This window comes from Pseudonaja textilis, chromosome 8 (genome assembly GCF_049901715.1).
Source record: "Pseudonaja textilis isolate UNSWEBS1 chromosome 8, rPseTex1.2, whole genome shotgun sequence".
Taxonomy (NCBI): Eukaryota; Metazoa; Chordata; class Lepidosauria; order Squamata; family Elapidae; genus Pseudonaja; species Pseudonaja textilis.
In genome coordinates, this window is record NC_141997.1 from 19,632,829 (window position 1) to 19,649,122 (window position 16,294).

At 34.9% G+C, this 16,294-nt stretch overlaps 1 protein-coding gene across 4 annotated transcripts in view; it reads right to left on the reverse strand.

Moving 5' to 3' along the window:
• Window positions 1-95: 95 nt before the first annotated feature.
• INPP4A (inositol polyphosphate-4-phosphatase type I A) overlaps window positions 96-16,294 on the reverse strand; it is a 96,782-nt gene continuing 80,583 nt past the window's right edge. For all 4 annotated transcript variants that reach the window (XM_026707573.2, XM_026707570.2, XM_026707571.2 and 1 more), the window contains 5 exons: window positions 15,914-16,054; window positions 14,804-14,901; window positions 12,185-12,297; window positions 9,427-9,581; window positions 96-3,947 (listed from right to left, as the gene is read on the reverse strand). In XM_026707573.2, the coding sequence (XP_026563358.2) occupies window positions 3,815-3,947; window positions 9,427-9,581; window positions 12,185-12,297; window positions 14,804-14,901; window positions 15,914-16,054 (640 nt within the window). In that variant the 3' untranslated portion in view covers window positions 96-3,814. The remainder of the gene's footprint in view (window positions 3,948-9,426; window positions 9,582-12,184; window positions 12,298-14,803; window positions 14,902-15,913; window positions 16,055-16,294) is intronic.

Here is a 16,294-nt window from a genome sequence, read left to right on the forward strand (position 1 = left end):
ATCATGAGAATATATTATATGAAACTTTAGAAAGTACAAACAAATATAGAACTTATTGACCATATTGTTTTTTTAAAAAAATAGTCATCTCAGCATACTTGTCAGTTCTTTATTTATTTTTTAATCCCTAAAGACTAGCACATTTACAGCATACATGGACTGGGTGAATTAAGACTATACAAAACAGTAACCATGTGTTTATGATATGCCAATACTGCTCCAAACAAATAAATAAAATAAATGCAAAAAGTTTTAGGAAATACAACTGTGCTGGAACAAAATTATGTTCTATTTTACAACAGCTATACATATTGTATATAAATGAAAAATTCAAAGGCAGCAGTGCTGTGGCTGCTTTTACAGAACATGTACAGAATTAGCTTGGCAGTAACTATATCCTTTTAATGTTTCATCCAAGAATTGTACTCAAAAAGGTTAGAATGAGATTCATACAATAATAATCCCTAATAATGGATTTTCTATGGCAACAAAACAAATATTTTGGAAACATCATTTGATGTTTTCTATATGGATATATGCTTTCTTCGGTTCCCATGTTTTTATTCAGCTATATTTATTCTCCTTTAGGGAAATCTATGCAAAAGAAATGAAACCAGAATTTTGCATTTGTCATTTGTGATGCAGTATTGTACACTGAAGTCCTGTTCTTAGAAAGGGTAGAAGAGAAATAATTATTCAGAGAATTTGGGAATTGCTTTAAAACACAGTAGAATATTAGGTTTTCACAGCTGTAAGTCAGTATAGTACTGTAAATCAAAATGTAAAATAAAGAGCTAACCTAACTTAGTAGCAGTACTAAGCAGTAGCAAAATATCTTCCATGGCATACATTTTGCAGCACTGACAGGTCTGAAAAACCTATAGATTCCTAATGCATATGAGCTAATGGAAATATGTTCACACTAATCGAAATAACAGAACAACACAATTTCCTTCTCATATTACAAAATTGGGGGGGCGGGGCACCCTCATTGCTTTCAGGAGATGACTAATGAAGGAGAATAATCCATTGTGCTAGCAGCAATCACTGCAATTAATCTTAACTACTACTGCTGACAAGTTTTAATGTCAGAAAATTTAAATTAAAACAATTGTTTTAGATCCATTATTCTTTCTTGCCAAGGCAGTGTTTAAAAGGTGAATTATATGAAGTATTTAAATATAAATACATTGTACACACAGAAGGGTGGCAAGAGGGTAAACAGAGAAAAAAAAATTACACAAACTAGCATATATCAAAATATCACATTTGAAGTTTTCCTGAAAATATAAATTTAACCACCAATTTTACAGAATTCTGCCATTTAATATATTATACAAACATTAAAAGCAGTGAAAAGAAAGAGTAATAAATATAATTCAGCAGAATCCTGCCCCCGGCTGAAGCATCATCCTGGGAAGAAGAAGAGAAGTAGGAAGAGTAGTGAGATGGCATCAGGCCTCCCCATCCCTGCCCCTTATGCAGCTGCTGCCTCTGGAAGAAGAGGATGGAAGACCAAAGATATTCACAGCTGCAGAGAGATACCTTTAGCTAGCTAGCTGCAGAATGGAAATTGTTCCTCGTTGTTCAGTGCCAGGAAATTTCAGGAAGGGAATATATTCTCTATGCAAGGTCCTGCCCGAGTACAGTTTGGAAGGAACAACTTTTCACGGCAGCCTGATTTGTATTTTGTTTTAAATTGTTTTGTAGCTAACTTTCTAGATAAAGGGAAGCTTACTTGCAAATCTCAACTCTTGTTGACTTCACTGTCTTGCCCTGTTAACTCTTAGCTACTACCAGGAATTCCATCAGCAACAGATATGACTATTTCTTTGCCTGTTAGGTGACTTGAAAGCAGTGCTCCCCAAATTTAGTAACTTGAAGATGTGTGAATTTCAACTCCCAGAATTCACCCAGCCCCAGGAATTGAAGTCTGCACATCTCCAAGTTACCAAGTTTGAGAAACAATGCACGATCAATTAATTTACAGAATCCTGGGGGATCCGGATTGTTTAGTACATATAAGAATTAAACCATTAAGCTACTAAAAGGCAGCATTAAAACAAATTTCTTGGGTCTGAAAAGAACATACCTTCAATAAATATAAAGTGCAAAAAAAGGCAAAATAAAGTAAAATATTTGAATGGCAAATGCATACCAGATTCTTTCTTAAAAATTGCACCATTTCCCCCTTTTCATTAAATGGCCAATAATGCTAACTTAAGTAAATTCCTCAAATATCAGTAGAATTTAAACATGTTGGGGTTAAATTGTTAGAATGAAAAGTTGGAAGGATTTCACAACCTGCCTACAGCTTCCAAAATCCATCCAAATGCTACTTCTGAACTGTAGCATTTCAGAGGATAAACATTTAGACCCATAAAAAACACATACAGTGACTTATTAATCAAAATTGTTATATATTAATAGTCATTTGATGAATATTCTACTCTTCTGTAAGTATGAATATGTACTGGTACCACTATATTTTTCAAGTGGTAGTTCATCTTGCTTTTAAAATTTGTTACAGGAATAATAATGAACAAAGGATTAAGTTATAGTTTAGCAATGCCAGGAGGGCGTTCATGGAAATTTGGGGAGAAGGGGAATAATAATATTCCCCTTTTCTGTCAATTCATTAACCTGAAATTCAAATTCTAATGTTCTGGAACAAATTATAGACTACTAAGTTTCAAAAATTAATAATGGGTACCAGAAATATTTTATATAAAACGATATATTCAAAGTAGGAGTTTCAACAGGAAAATGAGGAACACTGATTTCTGTAAACTAAAGTGCACCTACATTCTGGATAGGCTCTAACAAGCAAGCAGAAGTCTTAAATGCATAGGACAGTTTTTCTATGCAAAAACATTCTTGTCATTAAAAGAAGGAACTTTTGTATAGACTGGTTTGCACTACATATCACTGTGGAATCAGCTAACTCACAAGGAAACAAAATAGGATAAACTGACAGTGATTAAAATTATTATGATGTGGAAGACACAGATGATTCAGCCCAATGAAGTCCTTCTGCAGGTAAAAATCCACTTCTGTTTTGTAGATAGATATGGATACCATACCTTCTGTTCGGATTCATTGTTTAGGGCTAAGTAATGCTTTACTAGATGCAGACAATATTTTCTTATGTGCAATTATCATTTCCTTGTATTTTAAAAGGGTTTTAGGTGTTGGAATGTAATAGGTTTTTTCCTTAACTGAAATTATCACCTTTCAATCCACTTTCTAAATCAAGTCAAATAGGGTTATGTGTCAGTTCCTGGCTCCTATATAACTTTTTTATATAATAGTGTTCTAATAAATTTAAATTCCCAACTTTATATCTTAATGCACTGCTCTGTTTTTAAAACTGCCTTTTCTTCTACTTGTAATACCTGTTGTACTTGTCAAAAGTCCTCATTTCCAATTTATTTACTATTTACAGCACTGAGGTTTTAAAAAGTATTATGAAAGTTTTAAATAAAATCAGTATAAAAATGAAGAAAACAGCTGCCTAATTCACAAAATCCTCCACAGTCTAGGAATTATCTTTCTTATTTAGGCAAAAGATTAATTAACTACTATATGCAGGCATCTTACACTGGGCAATCATTACATTAGTTTCATGTTATAATTATTCAGCACGTAATTGTTTTCTTTCTATGGAATTCAATTAAACAAAATTACATGCTCAGTATTTCCTAGTGAAACATACAAAAGCATTTTTTATGACATTGTCATCAAAGTTCATATACTAAAGTTGAGTGTATTCACATATTTTAACGGAACAACTAAATTACAAGACACCATAATCCTATGAGTCAACTTTTCCATAAGTTCCTTCAGGAGGCCTGTAATACTTGGGGAAAGCCTTCAGCTGCAAGGAATTAAATGCATATTTGCGACATCCAACATTCTTCATTGTATTTTCTCTTCGACAGCCCTCACTGGGGAAAAAGACAAGCACAGAAAAGGAAAAAAAATGACAGCAGTAAAACAAAAACAAAATTACCAGTATTTTAATCAAAATGAATGGAGTTAGCGATTTCATTTCAGTAAAATATTTGAATTCATAATTAAATAATGGGTCATTGATGGTGTACATAAAAGAAAATGTGCCAAATGGACTCTTGAACACACTTGCAAATCTAAGCAAGCAGCAATGGATTTTTTTTTTTTTTTTAGGAAAAGGGGATATAGAGTTGGCAAATCTGCCAGCTCATCTTCTGAATCAAAGGGAACACTGGCAGTATAACAACACTTCTGGAAGATTTTGCCACAGGAAAAAAAATGCTAGCACAGAAGTTTTATCACAACATTTTCAATTTCGCTCTGAAATCTATTGCACACTTTCCTTCAGCAAGACTGAACTCTATTGCGGAGGCCATTATTATCAGATATACATACATATACATAATTACATAAGTAATTTGAGTTTTCAAAATATACTTTCCAAGTTTCTTTCTTTGGTTTCTCTAAACAGGAGATGACAAAGGAAAATGAAAGCTACAGAAGCAGAAGACAAAAGTATACGAACATGACTGAGATATTATTTATTGTAAGTTGACAACTAAGGACAGCAACATTGAACATGCTCTGAGAATTAACTACAACAGTTTTGTTTCCAAGATGCACTGGAATGTCAATTTATAATAATTTAGTAGTCCAATTATCAGTACAATGAAAATCTAGTCAAATAAGATTTTAAAATATTGTATTGATTTCCTGGGTATGTTTTGCTGATATTTATTATACAAATATAAATAAAATACTTTAATTTGCATTATCTTTTATGGATTACACTTATATTCTTACATTATTAGGTCTGACTGATTACATTTTATTTTAAATGTATGGGTTAAACAGTCAATTATTTGGTGTAGTTATTGTATGTAGTAACAACTATTTATATATTTGGTTTCAGCATCATTGCTACCACTGGGCATATTTTAAACAAAACTCTCCAGATTTATGAGAGGAAATGCATGAAATAAAGATTCATGCATTTCTTGATTTAATAACTTGTGATGTGTTTGCATGTATACATACGTACATGCATACCTCTATACACACAGTCACATACAATTTTAACTCTAAAGCACTCTAGTATATTTAATTCCACAATATAAGGCAGGACAGCTCAGTTTTTCAAACCAGCCCCCCAAATGTATTCCCCCATTTATTGAAATAATATGTGCACCTCAGTAAGAACTACATTCCCTACACAGAAAATTCTGACTTGGATGTTTTTCTTGGTGAGCTGGCTATTTGTCAACATTACTTCCTCAAACACAAGATTGCTTTATGTACTGAACTCTATTCCCTTGGGAAAACAGGTGTGATTGCTACTTATTTTCATTTGCAAGGCCACACAGATGCATGCAATGGTCAAAGCCTACATTTGGAGTAAGTGATCTTGTTGGATAAGCAAAGGAAATGGTGGTATAGAAAAAATTATGAGGTGAATATGCCATAGAGCATGCTTAGTTTTGGCATTAAATGATCAATATATTGCTAATAAATTTGTCATATAACTTGTTAGTTAATAAGATGTAACTACTGTGGTTTAATTTAAAAAATAAAATAAATTGTGGTTCAATTTACAAATTGAACATTGTTGTGTGATGTCTACAGGAAGTGTCTCTTTCATTACCTACCCTGCTGCTGGCGAGTGAAATAATCATGCAGTATAATTGAGCCCTATACCTTTCACTGTAACAGAATCATAGACCTATCAGGAAAGCAGCTACTGTGCTTCTCTGTCAAGATTCAAATCAATCCAATCAAGAACACAACTACATCTTATCTGTGCAATACAATTTGGATGTGATGTAACAGTTCAGATAAACAGGATGTAGCACAACCAAATATTAAAGATTTTTATTTATAAGCTTTGGAGCTACTTTTTTAATACCCAGTAGTTGCGTGTGTGTGTGTGTGTGTGTTTGTGTGTGTGTGTGTTTAAATGCTTCTAAAACATATACTGATGTTACTTATAAATGCTATCTGGATGGGAATATATACATCATTGTATTGGGTGAACAAATATTATAATGATAGAAATTAACATAATTCTATTACAAATCAAATGATTAGGAATCAGGATATCATTAAAATATATTTGCATCTTTCACATACCTTAAGATTTAAAGTTTAGCATTAACCCAAAAGAGCTATTAGTGCATTTTATGGCAATATTTAATGTAAATATTAATTAACATGTGATAGCATTGTATCACACAGATTATAAAAATACTTTTCCAATGATTTGAATGGAATTAGATGATTGTTAAGCTTACTCTTTCCATATATTCTTTCTTTTTTTGATGCAGTAAGAAAGTAAATGTATAAATATACTGACTCTATATTATGTGCAGCATACTGCTTTCAAGTTCATTTTTAAAGGGCATAATGTGTTTCAACCGTTTTTTGGGAAAACTAACTCCACAGTTTTAAGTATTGATGATTTTAACACTGTAGAAGTGATGCTTGTAAATCAAAGTAGAATGATGCCTTAAACAGACGTGTAGATGAATACGTTACAAAGCCCCCCCTTTTTTCTCCATACCACTTAAATATGAAAAGCAAGACTGACACTTTTTTAGGATATACAAAAACATTAGAAATCTTTTTAGACATAATTTCTTTCTCTGGATAACAAGAAACATGTGAAACAAAGCTGTATGTAGTTATAAAGAAATGGAGGGGAGGTGGATTTGAATGTCTAAAATAGATGATACAGAAACTAATCTTCAGGTTGATTAAACCACTGAGGTAACAGGCAGATGTTGAACTTACATTACAAGCACTGGAAGCTCAATGACAGTGTAAGCACTCAATACAATTCCTTTTCATAAAAGAATCAGATGTGTATTTTACAAGTTTAGTACAATAGAAACAAAATTGTAAGGCATACTAATCATTATTCTTGGCAACAATGCTATGAGACGTTTTTTGACAAATCGGTACCAGGTGGCAATATATATTCTGGCACTTTACTGGATTTTTGCTTGGTTTGTTTTACTTCATTTGCAACGTAATTTAGCCACCAAGTATGCAATGCTCAGAAACAGCCACACAATCAGTAAATTGGGGCTTAGAGCTAATAAAGGAATAGAGTAAAGAAGACTGGGATCTAGCCTGAAATCCCGGAGGGGCACCAGGCCACACAAGTTCTTCTGGATGACTACCTCCCGTGTTCCAATACTGTGAAAAGGAAGAGGTTTGGGGAGAAAAGAAAAGAAACAGAAAAAAAAAACCCCACAGACATGCAATATATGTATCAAAAGATAAGAAGATAATCAAGATGGCAAAATAAAAGAGAAAAAAATTGGGTCAGGAAGAGGAAAGAAAATAAACTTTGAAAAAATCACAACAGAAAGTAGAATGTGTGAGGGTAAAGAATAAGGAAATATGCCAATTTTTCAAAATAATAATAAAAGGCGCAATTACAGAATAAAGGAGAGAGAGAGAGGATAAAAAAGAGAAAATAAGAAAGAATACTGTAGTCTACTGAAAATAAATACATGTATGTCAAACTAGAATGGTTTTCCATGTTCATTTTTCTCATTTGGCTAAGCGATGTTCCATGCGGCTGTGCCATGCTTTCCACATGCTGGCAAAGAAAGGGAACACTGAAAAGCAAACTGAACATGAATAACCATTGTGATATTTGACCCTTTCAAGAATGCTTCAATGCCGGGTATATTGAATTAATTCAACTATTAATGTAGTGAAAATCTTCCTCCTGAAATAGCTAGATAAAATTTGTTTCTTAAAATGCGTGGCAGCTTAGTGGCTTAAGAATAATAATAAATCAGACAGATGTCCTATTTCCCAGCCTAAAATATATTTTAAGAATGGGTAGAGAGCTTAAAAGTTTAAGAAAGTAAATCTATCTTCCTTTTTGGTCCCTGATTCTGACTTTATTCGCATTGTTATTTATTCACATTGTCAAAAATAAAGATATGGTATCATGTGTACCAAAAGGCAGGGGAATATCTTAGGCAAGATTAACTACATGGAGCATTTATTTTGGGGTTTTCAATGAATGTTTTAGAAAATTAGCATCTATTTAAATAATATTTTATTAAAAGATGTTAAATTGAAAAAGAAGAAACAAGAAATATTGACTGCTAAACAGCTTTTTTCAAACTCAGATCAACAATTTTTAATTTTTGTATTATCTGTATTTCCAGAAAAAATTGCTTTGTTGTAAAATAATGCCAAAATCTAGCAATTATTTTGTAACAAGAAAATAAAAATAGATTTCCTACTGTTAGGTCTACTGTGTAGCATCATCCACATCAATTCTATTAAGTTGTATTTCCTAAATGCACAAAGCACAGCAACATGATAACTTTTTCTCCAGAACATATGAGCTAATAATGTTTGCTGAATTCAACTGGTCCTTGACGTGATCACTATGTTTAACATAGATCACTATGTTAAAATATGAATGTTATTAGAGGAACAATTAATGAAATGATAAGAATGACTCTGAAAATACTTTCTCTTATATTAGATATACTACATTCTTAAACTGCTGGCTCAATGTGAAACAACTGCAATTGCACTTTATGAAATTATGAAGTTACTAGATAGGATTTATGGAATTAGAAAACATTTGCTAAAGTAAGATGGCATTGTAAGCAAGTTTTAAAAATAATAAACCATTGAAGGTTTAGAAAGGGTCAAATAGCAAAAACATATAGAAAGGATAAGAGGATTGAACATTTGTGAGAGCTTGTGAGAAGACACACAGAACATTTACATTCAGCAAAAGTGAACGTTGAAAGCAGAACTCTGTAGTCAAGTTAAACTATGATTAAACACTAAATCTGGATTTCTTATCCTTTCTTGCTTCATATGTAAAACTGGAACTTTTTGGCAGTGCTTGAAATAATGTATTGGATTTTTATTTAAAACAGAAACTGAAATCTGTGAACATGTCAGCGATTTCAGAAAGCAGACAAAGATTAACTGATATGGCCAAGTATGCCAGAAGGTTGTGATGGAATTGTTTGCTGTATCATGAAACATTCATAATGGCAATTCGCTGAAGGGGCAAACTATTGTCTGAGGAGTAAGCATAGGAAACCAATGCAATCTGCAGATGTTTCTCCTTAAATTCAGTTGATAATTCTGCATTTTCACTTCTAAGGAAAGCAGCAGCCTTGACAATGTTAGTTATGAAGCTTTCATAGCAGTAAACAGAAAGATCTACATGCTTAGCAATTTCTTTCTTTATAGTTCAATTCCAAGGAAATGGTTTAAATGATTTCAAAGTCTGGATCTCAGAGGACTCAACAATGACAGGTATGTGCGTAAAGAAAAGCTGAATCGTATAGTTTTGAATACTCATCTGCAGTTTACAGGGCTCCGGGGTTAGAAACAAGTAAGCACAAGCAAACAAGATCTTCTTACCTCCTCATACACTCCAGGGCCTGAGTGAAGACCTGTGGAGCCATTCCATGTTCATGTTGCAGTATGAGACATTGCTCTAGAGTCACCGACATGGCAGTCCGATCCTTGGCACTTTTACAGCTTGTAAACCGAACACCATTTAGTCTGCGGCAAATCTGGAAAACAATGCTTGATATTAGTTCCACTGTATCGCAGGACAATATATATATATATATAGTATTACTCCTGAATTACTAGGAGGATGTCATTGCTAACACTGGGGTGAGATTAGAATTCAAGAAATGTAGAATTTATAGTCAGTCTTGAATTATTTTAGGTATGATTATGTGCTATCAAGTTGTTTTTGACTCCTAACAACCAATCTTTTCTATGATGAATTATCCCTAGCCTATTATTTCAAATCTCCCAATAGTGTACTCATCATTACTATAACTGAGTTCATCCACCTGTATTCATTCATACATACACACATTCATGCAGTCTATTTCTGGAGAGAGAACCTTCCAGATGTCAGGAGTTATAGCAGAAAAGGCACGCCTCCTAGTCCCTGCCAGCTGACACATCTGGGACCCGTATCATGCCTTGCTGGTGGCTGCCCTGTTCTTCTCTTGGCTTGCATTTTTCCCAGCATTAGTCTCTTCCAGAAAGCTGGGTCTTCACAGAATGTGCTTGAAGTAGGAGAACTAGAGCCTGGTCATTTGTGCCTCAGAGTGAGAACTCTGAAATGATTTGTTCGGTAACCTGTGTTCTTGGCTGTCCACCGCATTCTCAGGAATCTTCTCCAAAATCAAAGGTTAAGGGTGTCAATACTCTACCTATGCTACTTGTTTAAATCTTAACTTTTGCTTTCACAGAGTGACACGGGGAATACCATGGTTTGCATGACTCTGATCTTTGTAGGTATAGACGTATCATGGCATTTGAATATATTTTAAGCCTTTCAATACTGTTCCACCAAATCCTAGTCTGTGGCACATTTCGTATCCTCTTGTTCCTTTACTGTTCACTGATGATCCTAAAAAGAAGAAGCTATCCATCACTTCAATATCTTCTTCTTTTCCTTCTTCTTTTTCCTCCTCCTTCTCCTCTACCTATTGTCATTAGTTTAGTTAGACACAATATGCTCTACAGATATTGAAGGGCCATTTTCAATACATGCCATATTTACTGGGGCCATTGAACAAAAAAAAAAATCCCCTCTGCAGAGCCCAGATTGCCTACTTCAGCCATGGAATTTGGGCTTCCAAGTGTCAAAATCTACAGAATGGTGAGTATAACTTCATGATGCATGCTCCATCCCTTTTCTATAGACATCAATGTCATGCCCAACTTCTTGTAAATGTTTAACTCTCTTGTGAACCTCACTGGTCAAGCTATAGCATTGCAATCCTCAGTGCCCATCATTGCCATTTCTATCAGAACAAGGCAACTGGTAACAGCACCCTCAGTAGAAAATCGGTAGGCTCCTTCTTGGGCAGCCACGTTGGGAACAGTGTCAACAGCATTTTCTTTTTAAATTAGGGGCTTCCCAATGAGATACTTCTAACATTTCTGGAGATATCTACAGAAACTACTCAATTATGATATATGTAGAATATATGGAAAGCCAGTTTGGTTTAGTGTTTAAAGCAGGAGGCTGTGAGTTCTAGTCCCACCATAGCCATGAAAGTCAGCTGGATGACTTTGGGTCAGTTACTCTCAGCCTAACCCACCTCACAGGGCTGTTGTAGTGGGAAAAATAAAGGAGGAAGGTGTGTTGGATATGTTCGCCATCTTGACTTATTTGTAAAAACAATAAAAGTTGGATATTAAATAATCAAATATTACAATAATCAAATAAATGTACTTTTAACATCAAAATTAACAAGGTAGAAAAAGCATGGCTTCTGGAATTCTTCCCACCTCCTTTATGAACAGTGACCACTGCAACTTTTGCCTTCATCTTTGTATAATAAAATAATGGGTTGTATCTGCATGTGTATATATGAATCTGCTCCATTCCCCAAAGGTTGTGCATATGCATTTCCTACATACATAAGTGTCTAAACATGTTTCTATATTTTCCTATATTTCTTCTGTATCGTGTTGTGGTTTGTGTATATGTACGCAATGCAGAGTACAAAGCAAGCTGCATATATTCCATGAGTCATACGACAGGAGGGAGGGGCCTTAAACTGAAGCCATCACCAGCATTCCAAGGCTTTGCCCATCTAGGTTTCCCATTGGGACAGACTGGGGAAATCTTGTCAGCAGGCCCCAACCTTATCTATTCCATCTGTTTTTTACTGGCTTCTTCCTCATATCAAATTTAGGCCTGTTCTATTTCCTTTTCAGATAAATCATATGTAATCCTGAAGCCGTCTAAATAATCTCCAGGATTCTGATGAGTTAGAAAGATTAAAAATGGTCAAAATCTTACAAGATTGTAGCCATTTTTAATTTGTTTCTATTTTCTGATGCCCAGCTGAATTTATGCAGCAGTGCCCAGAACCTAAAATTTTGCCAAATCTAGGGGAAATCATGCCACAATAGAACCAAATTTCAACATTTATTCATTTTTCTGACTATTTTAAAGTCAGGATAGGATAACAATGGTTATTATAATGCTCCGTGTCTTTTTGGTCAAGGAAACAACATGGCACAACAACAGAGAACATGCAGGAATCTACAGCTTTCTGTACAGCTGCTTATTCTGAAGACATGACGTTGTCATGGGAGATAAGTGACAACATACTAAGTTAACTTTCTTAAATCTTACCTCAGCAGCTTGCCAAAGAATATCAACATTCTTATTTTTTCTTGCATGTACATTCTGACCAAGGAACCTCAACAGTTCAGGCAGGCACGTTTGACTCCGAGATCGAGGTAGACCTGGAGAAAAAATAAACACCACTTAATAAATGCCCAATAGCATTTTTTTATCTGGGAATGGACAGGTTATGTTCAGAAACAGACAGTTATTGTCATGGCTGCATTTCTCCTATCCAAGCTTCATGAGCTTGGCATTAGCAATTGGGGGAGGGGGGTGATATTTGAACGTAAGGAGGAAGAAGTGGGGGATGAATAGAGAATAGAATACTTTATTGGCCAAGTGTGATAGGACACACAAAGAATTTGTCTTGGTGTAAATACTCTCAGTATACATAAAAGAAAAGATACATTCGTCAGGAGTTGAGAATCATAAGGTACAACACTTAATGATAGTCATAGAGTACAATAAGCAATCAATCATAATAGGAAACAGTCAATATAAATCGTAAGTATACCAGTGACAAAGTCATAGTCACAAGTGGGAGGGGATGGGTGATAAGGAGTGATGACAAGATTAACAGTAATAGTAGTGCAGACTTTGTAAATAGTTGGACAGGGTTGAGGGAATTATTTGTTTAGCAGAGTGAGAAGCTTCTGCCAACCCAGGTCAACTATCACTATGCAGAACTGGGAACCGAGAACCTGTTTCCTTAACAATATACAAGCACGTAATTAGACATTTATAGATTACCGGGAGATGCCTGACGGGAGAAGAGGAAAATTTACTTTGTATTGTTTGCATGGGAAAACCTCAGATTTAGTTTATGCTATTTCTGTAAGCTTCAGTAAAGTATACTTTTGGCAAAAATAAAAATAAAAAAATGACCAGGAGTCTTTCTTTGCCAGATGACTGAATGGGACAAAGTTATGTTTTTTAGCAAAACCATAGAAATTCAGTAGAATTTAGGAAATCTGAACTAGAGTACATAAAACCTATGGATCGCACAATATTCTGTACTTCGGGAACTGGGACTATACATAATAGGAATTCAGAAGATATTCTTGCACGTCACATCAACTGATGTGTTGTTGCATCTGATACAGTTGAGCTCCATGAAAATTGATACTTTTTAATAAAATGTGTTAGTTGGAAAAAGTACTACTAGATTCCTTCAGATTTTTGGGGATCACCTAGGAGGGTCATGGGCACTTTTTTGTAATGGTTGAACTTCCCATTAGAGGGAGAAGATAGGAAAAAGAGGCTTGGTAAAAGGTTAGCAGCAATCGTGAAAGTCTTGTATTCTAAATTGTAAGTTCCTTGAACAATATGACTAAAATTAATATAAATGTCCCTTTTCTTATCCACAACTGAGCATAGAATTGATTTAGTCCAGGGGTGGGATCCTACCTGTTCAGTCCAGTAGCTCCGAAGAGCATCTGACACCGAACAGGGAATGAGGTTTTAGTCTACTGTTTGGCCCTTCCGCCTGCCCAGGCTCTAGGCTGTCCTTTAGTGGCTGCGTTTTCCTCATCAGCTGTTTTGCACGGCACAGCCGAGTGCCGCTCATCAGCTGAAGAAGGTAAACGCTTGCTGGAGCCGGTAGCGTGCACGTGCATGCAGTATGTGTTTGATGCGCATGCGTGCACTCCCCAAACCAATTGTTATGCCAGTCAGATCTCACCCCTGATTTAGTCTCATAAATGTGCTGGTATCATCATTGCAGGAAGAAGACTGCCAGCTACTTAAAACAAAAAAAAGCAGCAGATAAAACTAGAGTTATACTTCTTCATTTCAGTAAGTAGATCTTGAAAAAGATATTCAAATGCCATGACTGTTGAAGTGACCTACAAAAATAAGAATCATGCAAGCTATGGTATTCTCCGTAAAAGTGAAAGTTGAACTATGAAGAAGTAGAATAAGAAGACTGATGCTTTTAAAATTTGGTGTTGGTGAAGACTCCTAAGAATATCATGGGTAGCCAAGAAAACAAACTAACAGATCGTTGAACAAATCAACTCTGAGTTCTCACTCAAGACATACTTGACTAGGCTCAAATTATCTTACACTGGACATTATGAGAAGTATTGGAGCTTTCTGAAGAAGGTTCTAATGCTGGGAAAGGTGAAGGAAAGAGGCAAGGACGACCATCAGCAAGTTAGGTGGACACTATTACTGTGGCAATAAGTGCAGCACTGGACAAATGAAAGACCAGGTTAGGGATAGAATCTATCAGGGGTGTCAAACTGGCGGCCCACGGCCAGATGCGCAGCCCACGCTCACTTCAGGTCTGCAAAGGGGAAAAACTGTCACGTGATGCCACAAGTTTGATACTCGTCGGATAGATTGTCATGGAAAATATTTATATGGTCACTAAGCAATGAGTTGATGATGCATATCAATCAGTCAACTTCAACTGGAATTGTATTTTGGTTACTCTTGGTATCTACATGTGTCTATGGCCACACAAACACTTCAGCATCAGGGTTTAGGGACTGTCCACAGGAGGTTGATACTGTTCCATTTTACCAAACCCAACTGATTTTTAATTGTTTTGTTAGCATATAAAAGCAGATATTTTCTTGATATAAATTGTGTTGCATACAAATATCTGTAATTCACACTTACAGTCTTCAGGCAAAACTTCTTTGAACTGCTCAAAGTAGGAATTCAACCGTACTAAGCTTTCCATGTTAATAATTTCCTGCAAGGAGGTATCACCAAACCTTTAAAAATTTAAAGGGCCATATTAATAGAGCTTCCAAACAAAAATGGGAGAACATCTGCAAACTTTCAAATTGTTCTTTTCATTTCAGTTATTAATATTTTAACACTTGCCTTAAACATAGGACAGACAAGGTAACTCATTTATACAAGTGTTTTTAAATAGGTTTTAGAAATTATTGTGATACTAATTTTTAATTATTCTATGTTTAGTTATTCTATAGTTTCATAAGAACTTTGCCCTAAAATTAAGTAGTAAAAATACTTATGTACTATAGATTAATCAATTTCAAATACCATAGACTCTGCCGGCTTATCAAGAAAAAATGTCTGATTGATTTCTACTAATAATATAAAGGAACAGATGCTCCATTTAATAGCTTGTTTACTGTTTCTTTGAAATAAGGTGTTTCCTTAACACAAGGAGATCCAAATAGAAACTTTGACATATTATCAAAGCTGTCAAAGCAATACAATGAATTCTTCTACCTTAGGTTTTGCTATAGTTTCTTTGAAGTGGCAGGCACCAGATATTAACCCTTCAGGTTTTCTGATTCAAAGGACCAAAGGAGTCTGGCATATATATGGGAACACTTTAAAGCAGCTGTGATTTTCCTGAGATTGCATGGTTGCCCTTTATAGCTGAGAAACAATCTTGGCAAAAAGATATCTTATTTATTTATTTAGATCTCCCTGCCCTCCACTGTCTCCATGCATGCTCCAAATCACATGATGCCTTTTGAATATGGATACTGCGTGATCTACTGGATAATGCTGCAAATGCCTGCAACTCATTTTAAATATAATATCGCTAGACTATAAATAGTAGAAATCTATGTATTATATAATTACTGATTTCAAAAAGGTTTTCATGTCATTCAACTTCTTCCTGAGCTATCCTTTAAATAGCCACTTGAAAATTCATTCAGTATATATCTAGAAGGAGGAAAACCATTTCATATGTTGTCTGTTAAGCATGAAATATTAAAAAAGAGAACGTGTAGGCATATGTACTTTTCTGCTAAAGTTTGCTGTTCGTTGATTCCCACGTTGAAGAGTACTGGTTGAACTCTCAGCAACATGCCACTCTGGATTTCACGAGGCAAGGCATCAAACAAGGTGCTTGGTAGTGGAATCCTCACATTAAATCCATCCCTAATTCAGACAGGAAAGTTGAAGCTAATCAAGCAATAGCAATATCTTCAGAAAAGCCCCTCTAAAAATATATATATTTAAGGCATACGGTATGTTACTATGTAGGGGATTGCTAACAATAAATAAAATCAAAACTGTAAGCACTCTAAGCATCTCCATTCTTGGCAGTTTTCAGAAAGCAATGGAAATACAGTATAATAGGGAGAACTAAAAGACCTGGCTTGAATGTCATATCAGCCC